Consider the following 21,790-nt stretch of genomic DNA (forward strand, 5'->3'; position numbering starts at 1 on the left):
CTTTTGCGGGACATAAGGATATTAAGTATGCCGTTGAAATAATGGCCCGGATACCGGCTGTGGCTAAGTGCAAGCGGGTGGCCAGCGTGGCCAAAAGAAACCAGGCCACTGGTAGAGCTGCTAAGGAGGTCGCTGGAAGTGATCTGTTCCTCGGGGCCTTGATACCCCAGCTAGATTTGTATCCCCTTTAAGACTAAAGGCTGGGGCTCTGACATTGGGGATGGCAGAGCTAAATGGAGACAGAATTCTCTTGGACTCGTTCTCCCGCCCAAAGCCTCCTCCTGGTTCAGCCTCTTGTGCGGCGCCTGTATGAGGGTGCACACTGAGAGTGTGATGTCCTGATGGGTTTGCTGGGACTTCATTAGGGAGGACCCTGTTTGCAACAAACTGTTTATGTGCTCGGGGCAGTCCAAGGACAGAAAGGCGACCCACTGCACAGGGAGCCCAACATGTGGGGGCCTGCCCATTTTATGATTGGCAGTTTCACCTGGTTTTCAGATCAAAAGAAAGACTATAGGGGAAACGTTCTGTAGCTGGTGAAGTCTGATATTTATGTCGGGTACAATTAAAAGAGTATTCTCTAAGTATAATGACAACATGACTTGCTTTTCCTGGGATGGTTCCAGTTTATTCCTCCTTTCCAAGTATAATTATTAAAATTCACCTATTTATCTTTCAAAAGTAATAAATTATGGTAACTCTATCATTAAGTCATTATTTGCACTTAGGACTTTTGCCCAAAGTAAGCAATAGGAACAAAGAACACATGAATGGACACAATTGTATGTGTCATATCTCTGTGACATTTACTAAATTACTTGTATTTTAGGAGACTCAATTTATATATCTTTAAAATGAAAATGTTAGTAGAACCTATCTCATCATATTTATAATATTATAAATATTAAATTAAATATTATGAATATTAAATGCAACTCTGCATAAAATAATATAGCACAGAGTCTGACACATCACATGAGTTCAATATATGTCAGCAAATAAAATAGAACAAAGCAAGACAGTGAGTTTTCATGACTGGAGAAAGCTGTGGAAAGTACTTGGTGGGGTACTTCCTGGGATGGTTAGACTTGGATGGGTAGGACAACTGAGGGATGGCATGATGCCAAACGTGGAGAGAAGTGGTGCTCCTCGTCTGCACAGTTCTTGTTGTCCAGTGGGCTTAGTGATTCTGTAGGAGGGTGGTGCAAGGTGCGCTTCCTTTCACTGCTCAGGCTTTGCACTACTCCAAGTCTAAAAAGTCTGAGTGCGGGATCTCTTCTCCAGAAACAACCATCTCTCCTAAAGGCAAAAAGATTGGTTTCTCCAGGTGTTCACCGTTTTCCATCCTCCTTCAGCAGAGAATAATTCAAAGAATTTGCAGAAAACTTGTAGACCTGGGACTTGATTTGCCTCCATGCATATGCAGCAAACACTTCCTGGGGCAGAAAATCTGCGGAGTGAAAGGGCATCGGTGTTGTAGTGTGGTTGTGCATCCTGCCGCCTTCTATTGAGTTCTCAGCGGGAATGGTTCAGACCCCAGGGCTAAAGGGGAGAGGGAAAATTTCCCTCCACCACTTTCTATATTCTTTTTCTTTCTATATTTCCATTTTCTGCTAGATCCTCTCATTCCTGAACTATTTTTATTTTAGCTGAGAGTTAGGAGAAAAGATGATGTGAGTTTCCCAGCCATAATCATCATATGATAGTAAAGTCACTGTCTAAATGGCAGTTATGGGATTCACTAATAATGAGATCCTTACTCAGACAAAAGAAGACAATTAAAATTGTAACATATGCTATTCTTAAGAGTACAAATTAAAAACAGGATATAAAATTGCAAAGTTTCCTAGGTCTGGCAGGAGGCTTTGCACAAACTCAGCTGCCAGAGTGTGGGTCTGGTGAGACGGGACACTCCGGTGACACATCAGCAAAGCAAACATTTCTCTGTGGTAGGCAGCAAGGATAGACAGAGGCCTAAGATCCTTCTCTTTCTCACACTCTACACATAAGCACGAGCATATTAACAAAAAGGACACTGTGCATCCTTTGGCAACTTTATCTACATTTGCCAGTATTTTTCAATGTGTGGCCCTAGAATACTGGGGTTACAATCATTTGGGATATTTATTTGTTTAAAAAAGATTTGGAGGCTCTAACTCAGACCAATCTTGGGTAGGAGAAGAGGAGTAGAAAACAGCTTTTAAAATAATTCTTCATGTGATTCTTAGGCAGGTGGTCTACAGACCACACCTAGACAAATAGAGTGAAACTCTACTCCTGTGATATCTTTAGAAAGCAGCAAGATTAAAGCATGTCTATGAAGGACGGGTTAAACAGGTATAGATCAGGTGTCGATGATGGTACTGGTGCATTGACTTTGGAAATCTTCCTAGTGCACTGAGTTTAGAAAACTTGCAATTGTAAATATTTTCTCTGACCTTTTGAGATGTAAATATTTTCCCAGCCTTTTGCCAGTTTTACAACCCAGAAATATCTTTCTCAAGACTCATCAAGCCATGCCTGCCTTATTCATTCCTGAATCCCCAGTGCTCAGTGTAACACTGGGCATTCAAAATGTGCTCAATAGATATCAGAAAGAGTGGATTAAGTTAGTTAATACATAACATAAATAAAATGGGAAGACTTTCAAAAAACAACCTAAAATTATATTGACTTTGACCCTGGGCTCAAAGTAATGGAAATGTCAGGTCACAAACTGAAATGTCGGTTCTTGGTGTGCTTGTGACCAAAGAATGACCAGACATATTAAAGTAAGGCAAGCATGAAAATGGGGTTTATTGAGGAGAGAAAGATAGGATTATAGAGCAAGAGCAAGATACAGGTTTACAGAGCAAGATACATATACCACAGATGACGACCATTTTGCTATGACCCATTGTCATAGCAAAAGAGACAGACAGGTTGGTTAAGGTCTGGGTCTTGTTTTATAGTGTCTGGATAGGGACCTCTCCATGGCTCCAACATCACCATGGAACCACTTTGATTGAACAGTTGAGAGTTATATGACCTAAGTCTTACTGCCCATGCAATCTCCCACGATCCTCTCTAGAAGCCCATTTGTGGGGGCAACCTGCAATGGCACCCCCTTTTATCCCTAGGAGACCCCGAATCACTCGCTATCTACCTAATAGAAAGTCCAAATGTCCACTTAAGAGAATGCCAGAAAGTCTGGATATTAACCCTAGCTTTGGTATTTACTAAAATTACCACCTTGATTATTACATTTGCTTGATCCTCAATTTCTTATGATAAATATCAAAGAAAGAGTAAATGATTCCTGAAATCCCATGTAGAATTAGCTTCATAGCTCTGAGGCTGATCACCTATCCCCCAAGATATAACCATTTCATAGATCAAAATCCTGATATATAAGGATTTCTCCAGAATTGCAGAACATGTTTATAAATCCTGACACTTAAGACCATTAATTTCCTCCTCTCCTTCCCTACTTTTCCTTTCATTCTTTCATGTATTCATATAGTTATTATGTGTTTATTCTGTATACTTGCCCTAAGTAAGATAAAAAAATATTTCATATACCTACCTTGAATTAGGCACCCACATCTTGGCTGAATTCTCTATCTTTGATGAGATTAAAGTTTTAGCCATGCACTTATTTCATTAAGTGGTTAAAACAAGTTATTTTTTGACCTTGATGCATTATGTAAATGGATAATGCATCTTGAAGTATAATCTTCTAGGAATGGAACTTTGATCTTAATAAGGTAGCCAAACACACATTGGAAGGGAACTTGCCTCACATACTCCTTTCTTCCTGAATTGTTTGACTTTCAAGAGGGATTAATGTGCTTGTGTTTACTTTCCTGAAAGAATACCTTGCTTTCAACTATAAAGCAATGGTATCTATATCAGATTGAATTCCATGATGTAAAAGATTAAGAAAAATCATCTCTGAACACATGTACATACCCGCTTTCTATCTCTTGCTATTTTAGATCTGTAGGTATCATAGTTTATACATTGGTTCACAGTCATTAACACAACAATGATCAAACAGAAAGACCCTAGGCATAAACCCAACAAGAGCAAGAAAACAGATGACTCTTAGAACTCATTTGTAATGTAATAGTATGCCAGTGCACTTTAAGTTTTGACCTTAAGCAAGAGAAAGCTGATGACTTTAATAGAGTTTTCTTTATAAACCTTTTTCTTTTGGCTTCAAAAATGCTGACTTTTTTTAAAGCCTTGCTTCTCCCATGATTACTTTCAAAAGCATATTTTTGTTTTAAAGCCAGAGTTCACTTCAGTAACGCTCAGTTACCTGTATGGGCACTCACACCTGGTGGCAAGCTGAAGGCCTTCCTTAATAGGATAAATTAGAGCCTTGGAACACTTGCTCCCTCTCTCCCCACTGAAAACACACAGCCTAAATGTGAGAAAGTACTTTGGTTCTAATTGTCTAAAAAGTAACATAGTCATAAGAATATCTTAGTTATACAGCCAAAGAATTAAGATATTTCTGTTAATACAGATCTGGATTCAAACACCACCACTAATAAAACATTAGTGGTGAAATTGTAGGCAAATTATTTACCTTCTTTAAGCCTTAGTTTCCCCCTTTCTCAGCATGATTGATAATACTGTCCACCTTATAGGATTGCAGTGAGGGTTAAATAAGGTGCTTGTAAAGAAATTCAGAGATCCTGGCACGTACCATGTACTTAAAAACAATGGTGGGGAATATATGTGTGTGATCTTTTTTTGCATCTACCTGTTATTGGTAAGTAAACAAGCGGATGTCTTTGCTTGGCTGAGGACAGTATCAGACCAAGGACAGAGGAAAAACTACAGTCTGAGATTATGATAAGTGCTGCTTACCATCTTCTACACTTTTCCTTCTTCCTTGTCAGACTGACTTAAAACCAGACTTCCTATATTCCTGGTATTTCTTTTCACAACTCCAGCCAGGGGAGTCCCACATGTGCTTTCTAACACGCCTTCTGTGTCTATTACTCAGTGCTCTTCTTTCACCTCTTTCTTCCAAGCTCATGGTTCATTCAAAAACAGCCTTTCTCTACCAGCTTCCCATATTTTCAAGAGTTACTGTCAATAGGACTAAAAAGCTAACTTTATGGAAACTTTAGACATGGACCCATATAAATAAGTTATCCGAGTTCCAAAATTAGAAATATCAGTCTGTCACCGAATAAATAGAAACCTCATACACTTTGTCCCAAGACATTTTTCTATGTCATTATGTCATTGTCCACAATCAAAGCTGTCATCAAGATCCAGAGTAGAAGAATGGGTCAGAGATTCAGAGCTAGAACTTAGGTATTTGGCAGCATAAAGAGGTCAATTAATAAAGCTCCCTCTTTTTACTTGTGATAGTTCCAAAACTAATCCAATAATAACTTCCCATAAGAATATATCCTAGGGGCACAGGGTGAGTAATTATAAGCATTGTGAAGCTGTTCTAGAGACAATTCCCTCTGGACTTTAATTACCTACATCACCAGGTTCAACAATGAACAATATCTCTGCTTCTGTGACTTGATTCTGACTCTAATTCTTCACTAATTCACCAATATAGAAATCACCATTCCACACTAAAATTTACACTCTTGGATAGAGGAATATACCCAGGTTCACTGTTACTTTCTTTTTAACAATATTGAGTCCTGCAATCAATGAACATGGAATATTTCTCCATTTATTTATATCTCCTTTGGTTTCTTTCATCAGAGTTTTGTGATTTTCTACATGTTGATCCTATAACAATTTCATTAGATTTATACCTAAGTATTCATTTTGATGATATAAATGGTATTGTGTTTTAACTTCGATTTCTAATTGTTCGTTGCTTGTATTAAGGAAAGCAATTAACTTTTTTTATGTTAATCTTTTGTCCTCTAGCCTTGCTATAACTTTTTATTAATTACTGGATTTTTTTTCTTGATTCTTTGGGATTTTCTAAATAGACAACAATATCACATACAGACAAAAATGGTTGAATGTCTTCCTTCTCTATGTATCTATCTATCTATCTATCTATTTATCTATCTATCTATATATGTGTAGGGAAACATAGATATAGATATGACATATATATGAAATCCTTATGTTGTTTGCAACATTGGGTGAAAACACCCAGTTTCTCACCATTAAGTATGATACTAGATAGCTGTAAATTTTTATAGATGTTCTTTATTAAGGTGAGGAAATTCCCTTCTATTCCTAGTTTGCTTTGAGTTGTTATCATGAATGAGTACTGAACTTTGCCAAATGATTTTTCTGCACCAATTTATATTATCATATTACTTTCCCCTTTACCCTGCTGATATGATGGATTAAATTATTTTTGAAAGTTGATCCAGACTTGCACATCTGGAATGAATCACACTTGGTCGTGTGGTATTTAACTACTTTTACACATCACTGGATGCAATTTGATAACATTTTGTTGAGATTTTTGCATCTAGGTTTATAAGATATATTGGTTGTAGTTTTCCATTCTTTTAATGTCTTTATTGTAATACCGGCACCATAGAATGAGTTAGGAGGTGTTTTTTTGATTACAAATTTTCAAAGTGATTGTAGAGAGTTGTTTTAATTTCTTTCTAAATATTTAGTACTATTTGCCAGTGAAACCATCTGGACCTGGAGCTTTTTAAATGAAAAATTATTAATTATTGATTAAATGTATTTAATAGTTATAAGCCTATTTAGAATATCTGTTTCTCCTTTTGTGAATTTTGTAACTTTCTGTCTTTCCAGAAATTGGTCCATTTCATCTGTTACCAAATTTGCAGGCACAGAGTTCTTCATAATGTTCCATTATTATCTTTGTAATATACACCAGATCAATAGTGACAATCCCTCTTGCATTTTTGCTATTTTATTTTTCATGGATCATTTATACTAGGTGTAAAAACTGCCGTGAGACTAGTTATTTTACACTAGAAATGTATCATAAGTTACTCCCAAATTGATCTATGAATTCAATGCCATGCCAATCAAAGTTGTAACAAGCTAGTTTGTAGATATTTTGTAAATAATAAATCTTTTGATAAACTTTCTCAAACAAAATTGAAATTTCTATGGAAAGGAAAAATCCAAAAAAATAAACAAAGAAAATATACCCAGAGCAGCCAAAACAATACTAAAGAAGAAGAACAAAGTTAAAGGATCAACATTATCCAACTTTAAGGCTTATATAAACTCAGAGTGATCAAAACAGTCCAGTATTAGTGAAAGAACAGACACTTGGGTAACATAACAGCAGTGAAGGCCCACAGGCAGATCTGCACACATCGGCAAGTAATAGACTCCCCCTTCCAACAGGTAGAAAATGCTGATTGAGAGAGACTAAGTCAGAATGGCAGACTGAGCCTACGTGTTTCTGTCGTGCATGGCAGTACAGAATCTTAGGAAATTATAGAAAATATGGAGAAACCACAATAAACAATAACTACCATCAGCACAGAAGACGTTAAGGCAATTCTGTTTTGATATAGGTATACATTGTGAAATAATTACCAATATATCAAAACATCATGTGGTATGCCCTGAATATATGCAATTTTTATTTGCCAACAATATCACAATAAAGCTAGAAGAAAAAGAAATTGAGGCAATTCTGAAAGATAAGTAGCAGAAAATATCAGATCCACAGAACAACAACTAGAGAAAATATGGAGAAGACTATTCAGAAAGTGATTAAGAACGAAACAAATGGGCGAACAAACAAAAAACACAAGGAATTACCAAGCAGTGAGGAAAATATGGTTCTAAAACAGAAGTGCCAAATGCAATGAATAGAAAAATAAATTTTTAAAGAAAGAAACTTGAACAAAAATTGAAATGGAATAGAAAATAAAAATGTGATATTCTTATAACAAATTGAAAGAAAATGATGGTGTATGATAAAATAAGATGCCTTAGAATTTACTTTTCTTATTGTCATAAATAATACATAAGGACATTACACACACACACACACACACCACACACACACACTCAAACCATTATAGGAAAACAAATCCAATGCTAGTGTAAGAGTGGTAAATATTCAAAACACAGGTGTAAAATCCTGCTCAGATATTAGGGTAGGCTAATTAGTCACCTAACAGCCAAAGCAAAGAGCAAATATGATTACTTCCATGAATTATAGATTCACACCCCTGAGGCGCTGGCCTTTTTTGAAAATTCGTGACGTTTTTGCTTTGTGTCCCAGTCTGTGGGCCCAAATAAGAAACGCGCCACTAGTGTCTGAGATCCTGGCTGCTCCCATCGGAGGGGAGGTGAATTGGGTAGGGAGACGGGATAGCTGAATACAGCTTCCAAGGAAGTGGATCTGAGGGGACAGAGTCAAAGAATCTCTTTCTTCCCCCAAAGGAGGTTTGAGGAAGGCCTATCTATGTTCTGACAGCTCCGGGGGCTTAAAATTGACATGAAACTGTCTAAAAATCAAACTTCTTTTTCTCTCTAAAGTCAAAATTGTTGTCATACACATTTGCATGTAGACGTTTATCAGCGAAAAACCAGTCTCTGGGCAACACGCAAGCGTCGCACTCCAAACAAAGATTTATGCGCAACCCATGCACCTCGGGCCCCCTGATGCCAACACGCCTCACACCTTCAGCTCTCCGTGGTGGAGTGGAAGGCACATGAGTTTGCAAACACGGTAGTTAATAAGGGGTTGCAAGCCTACATCCTGAAAATAGTCATTAGCACGTCGAGCCGCTCATTTAATAAGGGGTGATCTCTTCTCTCCCAGATGCTCAAGGCCTAAATAAATGCGCACTAAGTACTCCTCCCCACGGAACGTGCCTCCCCCGGCTGAGGGCCTTCTTTGGGTACTCAGGCTGTCGCAGGGTCCCACGGCCCCACGGCGCCAGGAGCCGCAGACCTTCCAAAAAGTCCAGGCATTTACTACCGCACGCTCCGCTCCGCGCTGCCACCAAAAGGGGCCACGGTGCTCCAGGACAGGAGCCGCGGTGAGGCCGGGAACAGCTGAGGGACGCTGTTGTTTTGCTTCTTCCGCAGAAAGCGGCCAGCTGAAGAAGCCTCCAGAGGCGGCGGGAGACCGTGAGGCGGCGGCGGAGGGCGACAGGCCGAAGCCGCCCGAAGCGCCGGGGCCTCTTCTCCAGGCCCAGGTCTCCGAGCTGGAACGCAGGTTCCGGCGGCGGCGGTACCTGTCGGCGCCCGAGCGCCAGCATCTCGCCAGCAGCCTAAAGCTCGCGGCCACGCAGGTGGAAATCTGGTTCCAGCATCGCAGGTACAAGTGCAAGGGACAGCGGCAGCACGAGTCTCGAGCTGGGCGCACAGGCGGCCCTACCGGTGCTGGTGCGGGAGGCCAACCGTGCGTCACGCCCAGCGCGCAGGCCTGTGGCGCCGGCGCCTGCTCCTGCGACAGCCTTCCTGCCGCGGCTCTGGGAACTGGGCTGCGGCCGCCGCGGCCTCCAGCGGCAGCCACGGCGGTGCGTACCCGGCGGGCGGCGACCGCCACCGTGCAGCCCGCCTGCGGCGCGGCCGGGGGCGGCCCCTTGAACGTGAGCGACCTGGGAGGCTTTGGCGGCGGCGGCGGCGGCGCGGGGCACAGCCCTCGCGCCAGGGTGCTGCGGTCGGGGCCGCGGGCGCGCAGGGCACCTTGCAGGGCAGCCAGCCTGGTAGCAACGGTGCAGGTCACGGGCGGGCGCCCACCTCAGCCCGGCGCCGCGGGACTGAAACGCGGGAAAGGCCGGACCCAAGGGCCAGGTCCCCTCGTTGAAAAAATACCCCTCTCGCCCCCCAGGCTTCCGGATCGCAGCTCACTGGAGACCTGGGGAAGGGGCTCAGGGCGAGGAGGACGCCTGGGTCCGGTCTCCAGGACTGTCTCCGAGGCCGAAAGGCGGGCTGGGCGCCGGGGAGGACGACGGCTCCCAGCCCTGGCGGCGAGGGCCGTGCAGGGGCTGGGACTCGGGCTGCTGCTTGGTTCTTCCAAAGCGAGAAGGCTTCTCTCCCTCGGCCTTCCCTCCGCCTCCGCGAGGCCCTGGCGGGGAACCCAAGGACAAGAGTTTAAAAAAGCACGAAGGAGAGAAAAATGAGGGTCGTGGCTTGAGAAATGCCAGGCCCTGCCGATCCTCTGCCCACTTTGCGCGCCCGGGGCGCCAGGCCACAGTCGGTTTTCGCTCCTCAACCGCCTCCCTTCCGCTGCGGATACCTCGGGCGGGACCTCAGATTGCTGGGGGCCACAGAACTCTGCGAGGAAAACCAGCCCAGCGAAATCATAATGGGGGGGACCTGAACAAATCTGGGACCTGGTGGGCCACCGATGGTGTTACCAGGTTTCCTTTCTGGTTCGTATTCTGTGTCCAGCACATATTATCTCTCTATATAGCTATATCCACACACCGTGTGCACACCCGCTGCCATACACTACGGGAGTCAATAAACAAGGTGCAATATTTCCAAACTGGTGGCCGACTACAGGCTCTGGTTAGCCCCAAAGGGTGGGGAAGGATCCTTTAAATAGGGCGGGAAGGGAAGGGAAAGGCTCGAGGGGGAAGGCAGCCCTCCCGGGCGGTCGCAGGCCTGGTCTCCCCTGAGCCAGGCCTCAGGCTGCAAGTCTGGTCTCTTCGCGGCTTTGTGCATTCATTTCTATTTAGTTTTGTGGGGAGGACAGGGCGGAGACTCGGGCCTTTTGAGGTCCTGGGCCTTGCAATTCCCCCAGATTTTACCCAGATGTTTGGACAGTCTGGGCCCGCGTACGGTCAAGGCTTAGGCCCTGCCCCACCTTGAGGGTCTCCAGGAAGAGGAAACCTCGCCCCCAGGACCAACCGTCGGGGCGCGAAGGCGGTGCCTTCGTCAGCTGCCGCCCCGCCTCGCTCGCCCCGCCGGGCCCGGCTCGCCCCCTCGGCCGCCCTCCCCTCTCCCCCGGCGGCCGCGGCTTTGTGCGGCTCCTCGTCGCTTGCGGAGAATGGCTGTGCGAGGCGTGTGCTGCCGCACGGCCGCTTGTGAGCGTGCCAAGGCGGGTGAATGCGGAGGAGGGGCGCGCTGGTTAGGCCGGGCCGGCTGGGGCGCCGAGGCGTTCAGCGGGAGTCGGGGGCCTGAATGCAGGGTCATTATTGCTACAAGTTCAGCAATTTCGCCCTTACGGGAGGGGGTGGGGCTGCTAGGTTGCCGCGGGGCCGCCCGGCTGGGGAGCTAGACAGACGCGAGGAAGAGGAAGAAAAAGGAGGGGGGGAGGGAGACCGGCCGGCAGGCAAGGGAGCCCCCCCACCCCAAGCCCTCCGACCGCCCAGGTTGCGACTTGGACTCATCCAAAAGGCGGAGGCTGGAGAAGCAAAGACCCGCCCTCCCCTCGCCTCTGAATGCAGCAGAAAGACCTGGGAGCCGAGCGTGAATTAGTGCACCAGACTGCTGGTTCCTGAGCTCCTCACCGCCAGGTCCCTTCTCTCCCACGTGGCCCTAGAGCTGGGACACAGCCTACTGCTACCACCACCACCATGCGCCCCAAGCCCCCGTCCTAGTAAGCTCCTCTTCTAGAGCCATTATCTTCCCATGGGTTGCTTAGCCTAACGGCTAGAGAGGGATTCTTGGTTCCATACCGCTCCTCACTGCCTACATCTGCGAAAGACTCATTCATTCAACTATGTATACTGAGCACCTGCTACATATAAGCCTGAGATAGCAAAGTGCTGTTTGGACGGGCTTCCTTTTTGTCATTCAGGCATCCACTTAAAACTCAACAGGCTTTCCCTGATCACCTATTCCAAAGGATCCCCACTCCCGGCTTGGAATGTTCAGATGCTGGGGATGGTGAGGAATAAAACCAGTGTGCATATGAAGAGCAGAAATAATTTGCAGCCCCTACAAGTGTGTTGTGCTATTTCAAGTGTGTTATGCTATTTCATTGAACTAAGTGTGTTGAAAAGTAAAATAATTTGCTTATAGCTAACGGCCAAATTCCGCTTCTGTGAACGGTGCTTGCTTACTCAAATGCTTGGTAAACAAGGCCCAGGCCCTGGGGGGGGGTGACTACAAACAACTTACTGATAAAGGGGCCGAGGCATGATCAGCTCCTAAACAGCCTAACAGCCAGGACAACGTTCCTAATCGCACGTAGACGGCTTGGGCAGGGGGTGTGTGTGTGGGTTTGGGCAATCAATATTGGACAATCTTTTGTAACAAGCTATAGCAAAAGTATAAAAGGGCATATGTCCCATTGAGCGGGGTCCTAGTTCGTAAAGAGACCACTGCGTTGGTGCTCTGGGACTTGGACCCTGGCTCGAGCCAGCCAATAAACTCCTTTGCCTTTTGCAGCCTTGGACTCTGCCATTCTGTTCCTGGGGCGGAACGGGGAACCGGTTCTAACACATAGACTGATGGAGTTTATTTTCAGGTGTGTGTGGGGGAGACAAGAGTCAAAATAAATGTAAAAATAGATGAATTCTAAAAAGGAAATAGAACAGAATGCGGGGAGTGGCAGTCCTTTGGAGTAGGTGGTCAGGGAAAGCCTGTTGAGATTCCATTTAAGTGGATTCCTGAATGACAAAAAGGAAGCCCGTCCAAACAGCCCTTTGCTATCTCAGGCTTCATGCCTCTGCACGTGCCCTGCTCTGTCCGGAATGCCCTTCCACCCTCGTCCTTCTGATGAACTTCTGTTCCTCCTTCAAGGCCAAGCTTCTTTCCTGAACCACCCAAGTGGAGGTAATCATTCCCTCATTTGTGCCACCAGAGTGTTAGGTACTTTCCAATATCATAACATGGCGTCATGCAAAGATTTATTTGTCTCTCTCCCTTCACATGAGGTCATGGAGGGCCAGGTTGGCATCTTTTCCCTCTGGGACAGATACTATAGTAGGAGCTTGTGGGGCCAGGAGGGCTGGGGGATGCCTTCCAGGCTCCTTCCCAACCTCCTCCCTGGTGCTCAAGGGCCATGCAGATTACCCTGGTGCTGTTGAGCTGCAGCCTTGGGTGCTGCCTGCAAGGCAAATGCTGGGCCAGACCCTTGGCTCCCTTGGGCCTAGCCAGGACAGTTGGTAACCCATCTGATCCCAGTAGAAGATCTTGCCTTCTCCACCCCATGATGTCAGTTAGGGACATGGCTTCCCGACCTCCCTGGGAATGTTGTACCTCACCCTACAGCTCAAAACCTAGGATAGGAGGCTGAGTGAGAACTTTGTGAAGACTTTGACAGCAGGACACAAAGTTTGGGGATTGGGGAGGACTTGGAGATAAGGAAGAGAAAAGTGACTTAGGGGATGGGTGGGGATGGAAAACTGGGATGTATGAGATAAATGCAGGTTTTGCGTCTCGGACCCAATTCGACTTCCCCTGCATTGACTAGGTGCAGAGAATAGTAGGTGAGCAAGATCCTGGTCCAGGGTTCTGCCATTGCTCACTCCCCAGGCAGGATTTCAGCGCCTGCACTCTAGGAGCTGAAGTCTCTGGGAACTGCAGCTCTCAGTCCCCTGACGGTTTCCTAAGTAAGCAACTACTTTTTCTCCAGTCTAGTTCCTTATCCTGCTGGGCCTTGGCCTCTCAATGCTCCCAGCACCAGATCCTCACTTTACTTGCCTGCTTCCTCCCGGCCTACGTTGGTCTTCCTTCATTCTGCATCCTCTCCTGTTCTGGAAGAGAGATGTGTGAGCCTCATAGAGGAAACAGAGCTGGTTCTGTGGTTTGGCTTCCGGGAGGTTGCGTGTCTCGAGATACTTAAAGCCAGCCTGGCCCAGCCCACTCCCTACACTTCTCCGGAGCCTGCAGTCTCCAGGTATAAATAGCTCCCATCACTTCTTTGAAGGATTTCTGTACTGCTCCTTGCTGGGGTTCCAGGGCCACTGGAGAGTGAAAACCCTTGACCAACATAGCTATTTCTTCCTCAGGCTCCCTCCCCAGGGGAAAAGATCCTCATCCCAGGACTGCTGCTTCATTAGAATGTCCTGTGAGCCAGGACGAATTATAAAATTCAGGCAGGCTTTCTAATGATCCTTGAGATTTTGAGCCGGCCAAGTAAGTTGTTCCTCTAGTTTTTGAGCTCTAGGGCGGAGAGAAGGGTGAAGTATATGATTTCAGAGGTCACCTTTGGCCCAAACTCTCCTTGCTCCCCTGGATGAATGTATAACCCCTCCCCACGAGTGACTTGTGCTACACTAGGCTGTGGAGTAGGTTCTAGATGGCTAGTATTTTTTTCTGCAGAGCTTGATCTTAAGGAGTTAAGATTGATCTTAGCTGTTACTGGGAGCCTGTGGGTTAGATAATTTTTTTTTACTGTTATTTTGTTAGCAAGGCCATCCTTTCAGGGCCTTCTTATGACTCAGACCCCTTAAGCAACTCAACAAAAGGCATCAGGCACCCCCTTTTGGGGTCTTCTGCTTGCCTCGTGGAGTCTAAAGAGCCATGGACAGATTCCTCTCTGGTATAAAATTCTGTTCTCTTTTGTAATATGTTACCTGATATCTTTGGCTTTAGGGGATATCAGAAATACTTTGTATTGTGAGAAAATGTGACCTTGGAGTGTGTCAGGGCTAGACAAGAATGACAATATCAGAAGCAGCTGAATACGGTATAGCAGGATTCTCCTTTTTTGGGCCTTAAAATAAAGGGTGTGATTTAAACACTTAGAAATACATCTTGGTGAGGACCTGTGTTGTAAAAGCATGGCAGGGCTCAGTCTTGTGGCAGTCCCATGGCATCTCTCTTTTGAGGACCCAAGATTCAATGTGGGCTCTGTCCTAAATTGTGGTGGTCCAGCTGGAAACCAAAGGCCACCTAGTTACTTTGGAACGGTTGTTTCCTCTAACTATCAATCCCAAACCTCTTATTTAAAAAAAAAAAAAGCAAAACAGAAAACTTAGACTTTGCCTCTCTCTCTCTGTGCTTCGAGATATAAATTCCTACCCTTCTTTTGCTAAAACCCAGTGAGGGATTCAGGCCAAGTAAAGCAGATAAAAACTTTAAACTTTCCCATTCACAGAAGCATAGTTTGAATTTAATTGTTTTTTTAAACTAGCAATTTTTATTTGTCCAATGGGTAAAATTCTAAAACCAAAATTATAAAGTCTTTGTGTGTCCATGTGAATGTTTTATCTTATGACTGCATAGCTACGTATCTCTATACATATGTTTACGTATTGTCTGCATGTGGCACCAAATTAAGTTAAAAATATGAATACTGATGAATTTTTTTTTAAAAAAACTAGCCCAAATTCATGAAGCTTTAGTAACTGTTGGTAAATAAAAATAGCTTTTAAATTGTTGACAAAATAAAAACATCTTCAAAATTTAACTTATATATTCTTTTTTCCAAACACATTGATCAGGCAGATTTATACTACCCCAGCTAAATGGTTTAAGCCTAGGTCACGAAACTGTTACTTAGGTCATGTTTTTACTACTTGCTTAACTTGTCTATAAGCTTAGGTCTTTAAATTTCAGCCTTTAGGCTACAGTGAGACCTCAGAAAAAACTCGGGCCTGTCTTTCCTGACCCAGCTATGCTTCCTGACTGTGCTGGAAAAGATTAGATAATTCAGACATTGTCATTTGTCCTGGACTCTATATCTGATACATAATTAAAATTGCTTACTTTCTAGGGATTTCATTGAAAATCAGGGTTACTAAGAGTTAACATTATAATTTATATGTGTAATTAAAACTACTAGATACAAGAGAAACAATTCTATGTGCGAGGTAGGTCAAGAAAGTAGGATGTGTTTTTGGAAAGAAAGGTTATAAGACGACATAGGAAGGTGGTTTTTATTTCTTAAAAAAGGTAATTTGGGCCGGGCGCGGTGGCTCACGCCTGTAATCCTAGCACTCTGGGAGGCCGAGGCGGGTGGATCGCTGGAGGTCAGGAGTTCAAGACCAGCCTCAGCAAGAGCTAGACCCCGTCTCTACTAACTATAGAAAGAAATTATCTGGCCAACCAAAATATATATATATAAAAAAAAAAATTAGCCGGGCATGGTGGTGCATGCCTGTAGTCCCAGCTACTGGGAAGGCTGAGGCAGGAGGATCGCTTAAGCCCAGGAGTTTGAGGTTGCTGTGAGCTAGGCTGACGCCACGGCACTCACTCTAGCCTGGGCAACAGAGCGAGACTCTGTCTCAAAAAAAAAAAAAATAAATAAAAAAAAATAAAAAAGGTAATTTGCCTAGTTCAGAGGTTTTAAGAATTATTTAAAGAAGAGGAAAGAATGATAGATAAAAATAAATGGAAAATAAAAAGTTGAAAATGAAAGAAAATGGTACAAACGGTAAAAGGTTATAAGAGGCTTATAAAAATCTTACTTTTCGGTCAAATGGATTAAAATTAGATAGATTTCTTTCTATAAGGTCTTATTAAAATTAGCTATCATATTTAATATACTAATACAAAGATAAAATTTGGTTTAAATGAGATTTTCATATCATTCTAATAGAGACAGTAAAAATTTTTGTTCACCTTTTGAGTAAACAGCAAAAAGGAAAAAGACAGATTGTTTGACTTTTATTTGCTTGTTTTTCAGTTTGCTTTTATTAGATCTTATGATTATTTGGAAAATTGAGTCTCCTCTCTATTAAAAAATAAAGATTTTTGTTTTTCAAATCCTTGAATTATCACTTTAGTTAAATGAATGACTTATTTACAATGACCTGTAATTCTATCAGTTGTTTTAAATTGATTCACAATTGTTCACAAACTTTCCAAAATCAAAATTCTAGATTCAGTCCTTTTGACCTCAAACTAGCTTTTTGAATATTAGAGCCACTGAATGTCCAAGAGAGACATATTAGGCTTATATGATATGTAAAATTACAGGAAGCATTGTCAAATATAAATGGTATTTAACTTTCTTTGGGTTAATTTGTGTAAATGTATTATGAATGTGTCCCCAAATTTGATGACATTCCTAAAAATTCAGATATGTCCTGATATATGTTTTCAGTAATAATTATGATTATTATGTTAAATTGTTATATGCCACAAAAATATTCAAATGTCTTTGTTAATTGTCTCTTTAACGAAGGCTATTCTAAGACTTTCTTGTCATTCACAATTATTGTTTACTTTGATTCTTCTCAAAAATCAAACCAGCTACAGTCCAAAATTTGCTTCTTAAAAATTTATAGAAAGGACTTTGACAGGTACTCTTTCTTTTTTTTTTTATTCCAGAATACTGGAGGAGTACAAATGCTTTGGTTACGTAAATTGCCTTTGCGCTGCCCAAGTCAGAGCTACAAGCATGCCCATCCCCACCCCCCACAGTGTGCAGGGCATCCTTTAGGTGTGAATTTTCCTATCCCCTCCTCCCCCTCCCACCTGCCTGAAACCCTATGAATGTTACTTCCCATATGTGCACGTTAGTGTTGATTAATTAGTACCAATTTAATGGTGAGTATATGTGTTGTTTGTTTTTCCATTCTTGTGATACTTCACTTAGAAGAATGGGCTCCAGTTCTATCCAGGATAATACAATAGGTAGTTCACCATTTTTTTATGGCTGAGTAGAACTCCAAGGTATACATCTACCACATTTTATTAATCCACTCATGTATTGATGGGCACTTGGGTTGTTTCCATATCTTTGCAATTATGAATTGTGCTGCTATAAACATTCAAGTGCTGATGTCTGACAGGTACTATTGAAAATACAGGCACAACTGATAACTTCGGAGATCATATCATTTGGACTAGGAAAACTTCCAAGACTTTAATGAAAAACCTGACGTATTCATGAGGATTGCTAACCCAGCCTCAAGCAGAACAAAAATTAATTACATGGGACTGAACTAACTTTTTATGACTTCTTGTTTGAAACACTGTTGATTCAATTTGTGTTTTGTTTTCCAGAAGTCAAGAAAACTTTCTTCCTTCTTCTGAGCTATTTCTAGCTTACATCAAATTGGTAAAGTATATTTTTGTGAGAAAAATTTAAAGTATCTACTTTTCTCTCTACTTGGTTTCTCCAGAATTTAAAAACTATTGGTAAGTATTCTGAATTTATGGCGATATAGTAATTTGCATAAGATCACTAATAATCTGTTTTCTTTTATGACAGAACACAATTGGAGACACTGGTTGTTTTACCAAGGCTTTGACTGGGATGGCATATTTTCAAATGTGCCCAGACTGCATTGAAGAATTAAGGATGACTTCATAGAGCCAATGAAAAGCCTTTTAAGAAGCTGGCCTGGTACCTACCTTGTCCAAGGTTCTAATCTATGGTAGGTAGAGAATGTCAGTTTCTGACACATTTGGGGACCTTAACCTATTTTGGGACCTCAAAAAAGAGGAACTTGCCAAATTCATACAGGTATTGTGGACAGTTTGACAAATCCTTGGCTTGAGTAGCCTCGAGAGGCTCTTTAAAAAAAAAAAAAAGTCTACTCTGAGATTCCTCATGAAAAAGTTTCAGCAAAGCCAACTTAAAAAAAAAAAGCCTCTATGGCCAATAACTATTCTTCTTGCACTTTATGCAAATCATCTAGACAGGTATAATAATACTAAAATTTATGCTGCAAATAAACTGGTCCTACTACGACTCATCCTCGATAAAAATGAGAAACTAGAGAGAGAAAAAATTATGTTTCAGAAGAAGCCACAGTACATCTGTTGTTAAATTCTAGCCTTGTTCATTATTTTCAAGTTTTTGTTATTTACCTACCATATGGCATTGATCCTTTTTGATTTAATTTTCCCTCCTCTGTGGAAAATAAGTTTCTAAGAATTAGCCTTCCTAAAAATGTGGGACTAGATAAAACATACAATATCAAACTCACATCTTCTACAATGCTTTCTCTGAAAGATGTTGAAGAAGGGGGAAATGTAAAGGAAAATAAAAATTTCAGGACCACTCCCCCACTCCTTATGCAAAAGGGAATAGTTGTTACTAACGTTGTGCATCAGCCAGATCCCCAGGGAAAGATAAAAGCCCCAGGCACCTGCAAAGGGCTGCCCTACGCATCATCATTCATAAGGAAACTCTTTGCTGGCTTTCCCTAAACAAGGACACGCAAGTTGTAAGTTTGGGTCTGCAGGCTAAGTCTACCTCCTAAAAATAAAATCTGTTCCACTCCACACTAATAATGTTGATTACAGGTTTATCTTCCCAAGTTCATAGCAGAGCCAAGATCAAATATTCTTCCACCTGCCCGGGGACTTCTGCATAATTGATGCTTCCTTCACTCCCTTTTTCTCTTCTAACATTCACCTTAGCTTCTGTACAATGTAGATTTCCTGGGTCTCACAAGAATGAACCAATTTTGTCTCACTACCTCCCACCCGGCCCCTCCTCTTTCTTTCTTTCTGTATGCTCTGTCTTCTCAAAAAGCTGAATTCCCAAATCCTGCTTCAGAAAAACAGCCAATGATTTGTCTGTGGTTTGTGGTTTTCCCGGGCACGTCCTCCAACTTCTGCTAAATAAACCTCCATTGATTAGACCTTTGCTTCAGTTGCTTATTTCAGGTTGTCAGTGGTAATGTGGTGATGTACATCTTGCCCCCCACTTTAACTGTGACTCTATGAGCTGAGAGGCTCAAGTGTGACAGCGGTCACACTGTTCTCATATTCACACCCAGAGTCCTCCCAGATGGGAGATCTGAGTTCCCGCTGGAGAGGTGTGTTCACACTGATCTTCCGACTGCTGTTTCTTCAAATGGGTCAGGTAACGTGTACTCAAAACCTTTCCCCCATATTTTTTCATTTTCCCCGCTCCAAATTGTCTACAGAATTATAAATCTGTGTTTTATAGTTTTGTGTTATTGCTACTCAATGTGTATCTTTAACTCTTCTGTCAAGCTGCTTGCCTTAAGTATTTTCCTCAATTTAGAATAATGTACTATTTCCTAATGCCAGTTTTGTGCATGCTCTTCCAGAAAATGGATATGGCAGGAACACACCTGAATTGCTTTCATAAGATTAGGAGAATTTTGATTCCAAATACTGTAGGGAACATTTCATGAAAGGGTAATCACAAGCCAATTCCTCTGAATGTAGATGTCAAAATTCAAAACCAAATGTTACAGCAGGGTAAATATAGAGATTTTAGAAAAGAAAGAAACTGGGATTCCACAACGGGATTTCCTTGGGTTTGATGAGGACAGGATCACTGGCTGTTTGAGTGCTTCTGGGGAGAGGGGTGAGAAGGGACAGTGCCATTGGGTTAGTGGAATGGACATTTGGTGACACGGGAAAAGATGGCCACAGGGGGCTCCTCAGGGAGGGTCCTGGGGTGGGGTTCTCCGTGCTTTGGCTAAGTATGAGTCCCTCTGGTAGGATATAGGACTCTGCCCCCTGCCACTGTGGGGTCTAGGGAAGGACAGGGAGTTTGTAGAGATTGAGGTTTTTTTTTTTTGTTTTTGTTTTTTTTTACGACAGGAAACTATGCCTTCAGAAGCATGTTTATTGTGTTTGAGATACATCAGGTGCTCTCTGAGCTACAAAGGGTAAAAGGAAATCCTCTCATTACAGACTGACAAAGGTAAAAGGTAAAACATTTTTCACAACAGCATGAACCACATACTCAGAAATAGATCTGGGCTTAATACAAATGACATAATTCCTAGTCATCTACGGCTACTTTTATAACTTCATACAGATAATGAATTAGGCTAAAATGCACTATAATATTTGGTAGACTTCAGGACCAGTATCCTTAGTACATCACAAAATACATTTTAATATCCCAAAGAAGCAAGACTTGCAAGTAGGCATTTTAAACATAACTAATCTACAGCTGCAAAGTTCTACTCTTGATAGCATTTACCTTTTTGGGGAGTCTCCCAGTCTCCAAAGGATAAAAGCAGAGAGTAGAATCAGTATAACATATAGACAGAAGTCCGTATTGTAAAGGCTACAAAGATTTGCAGCACAGTGAGAAGATGCCTTCTGCTTCTTCACACTGCATACAAATTATGTGAATTATGTTGCGTATCTCTTGGTCCACTGTCTGGCTATCCTGTCACATTCTGCTCTGTTGGTCAAATACTGAGTGGCTATGCTTCCAACCAGAGGATCCGCAGGGTTGCAGTCTGTCAAAAGGGAACAAATAGCAAAACCTTTGAAATAGTCAAAGCGGGACTCCAGTTGTCTTTAAGGATGTCCAGACAGATGACTCCCTGACTGTTGATGTTGCAGTGATAGATTCTCGTGCGGAAAGTAACCTTTGGTGGCTTAAATGGATAATCCGATGAAAATGTGATATCCAGAAGAAACACACCACCTTCGTATACAGAACCTGGTGGGCCAAGTATAGTTGACCTCCATTCATGTATGTTATCTCCTTTAGGCCCAGCACTGCAGTTAGGAGGAGGATCAAGAGTTATTTCAGCTAGCTCCTTCTGAATTCTTTTAGCACTAGTGGATAACTTAGCAGTGGTTTTGCTAGAGAGTTTGGTGTTTTTCTTCTGTTGGGTGGCAGAATGTTTTCTTTCTTCTTGTTCTTCAGGCTCTGGAGCAGCCGGGTCTCGCTGGTCCGCCTTGGAACTGCCACTGCTGGTGCTGGGGCTCTCATCATCGGACCCTTGCCTATCACTTGACATCTTGCTGAAGTTATCTCTTGGAAAACTTCTGCAAAGCTCCCAATGCCACCAAGGTTCCTCGCTCAATTTTTACACCACAGACCAACATTTTGTCCAAAATAACGAAAGAAAAACAAAAAAAGGCAGAGGAAAAACAAACAAACCTAGCCCCAAGAAGTACAACAAATTTCCGTGCCCATGGAGGTGAGCCGCGGTCGGGGGCCACGCAGCTCCTCGGCCCTTTGTGGGGAGAGCCAAGCTGGGCACCAAGTGATGCCAGCAGCCTGGCCGTGCCCGCCTCGGCTCCCAGACCCAGACTGAGT

General features: G+C 42.9%; 1 protein-coding gene across 1 annotated transcript; it reads right to left on the reverse strand.

Moving 5' to 3' along the window:
• Nucleotides 1-20,424: 20,424 nt before the first annotated feature.
• Nucleotides 20,425-21,488, reverse strand: LOC123625740 (ubiquitin-conjugating enzyme E2 E3-like). Its single transcript, XM_045534271.1, has one exon. The coding sequence runs from the start codon at nucleotides 21,486-21,488 to the stop codon at nucleotides 20,982-20,984; it is 507 nt and encodes a 168-aa protein (XP_045390227.1). The 3' UTR covers nucleotides 20,425-20,981.
• Nucleotides 21,489-21,790: the final 302 nt, after the last annotated feature.

Source organism: Lemur catta, chromosome 21 (genome assembly GCF_020740605.2).
Source record: "Lemur catta isolate mLemCat1 chromosome 21, mLemCat1.pri, whole genome shotgun sequence".
NCBI lineage: Eukaryota > Metazoa > Chordata > Mammalia > Primates > Lemuridae > Lemur > Lemur catta.

Excerpts from the sequence above, each read along its gene's own strand:
- LOC123625740 (XM_045534271.1), bottom strand. The coding sequence starts at position 21,488 with ATGTCAAGTGATAGGCAAGGGTCCGATGATGAGAGCCCCAGCACCAGC.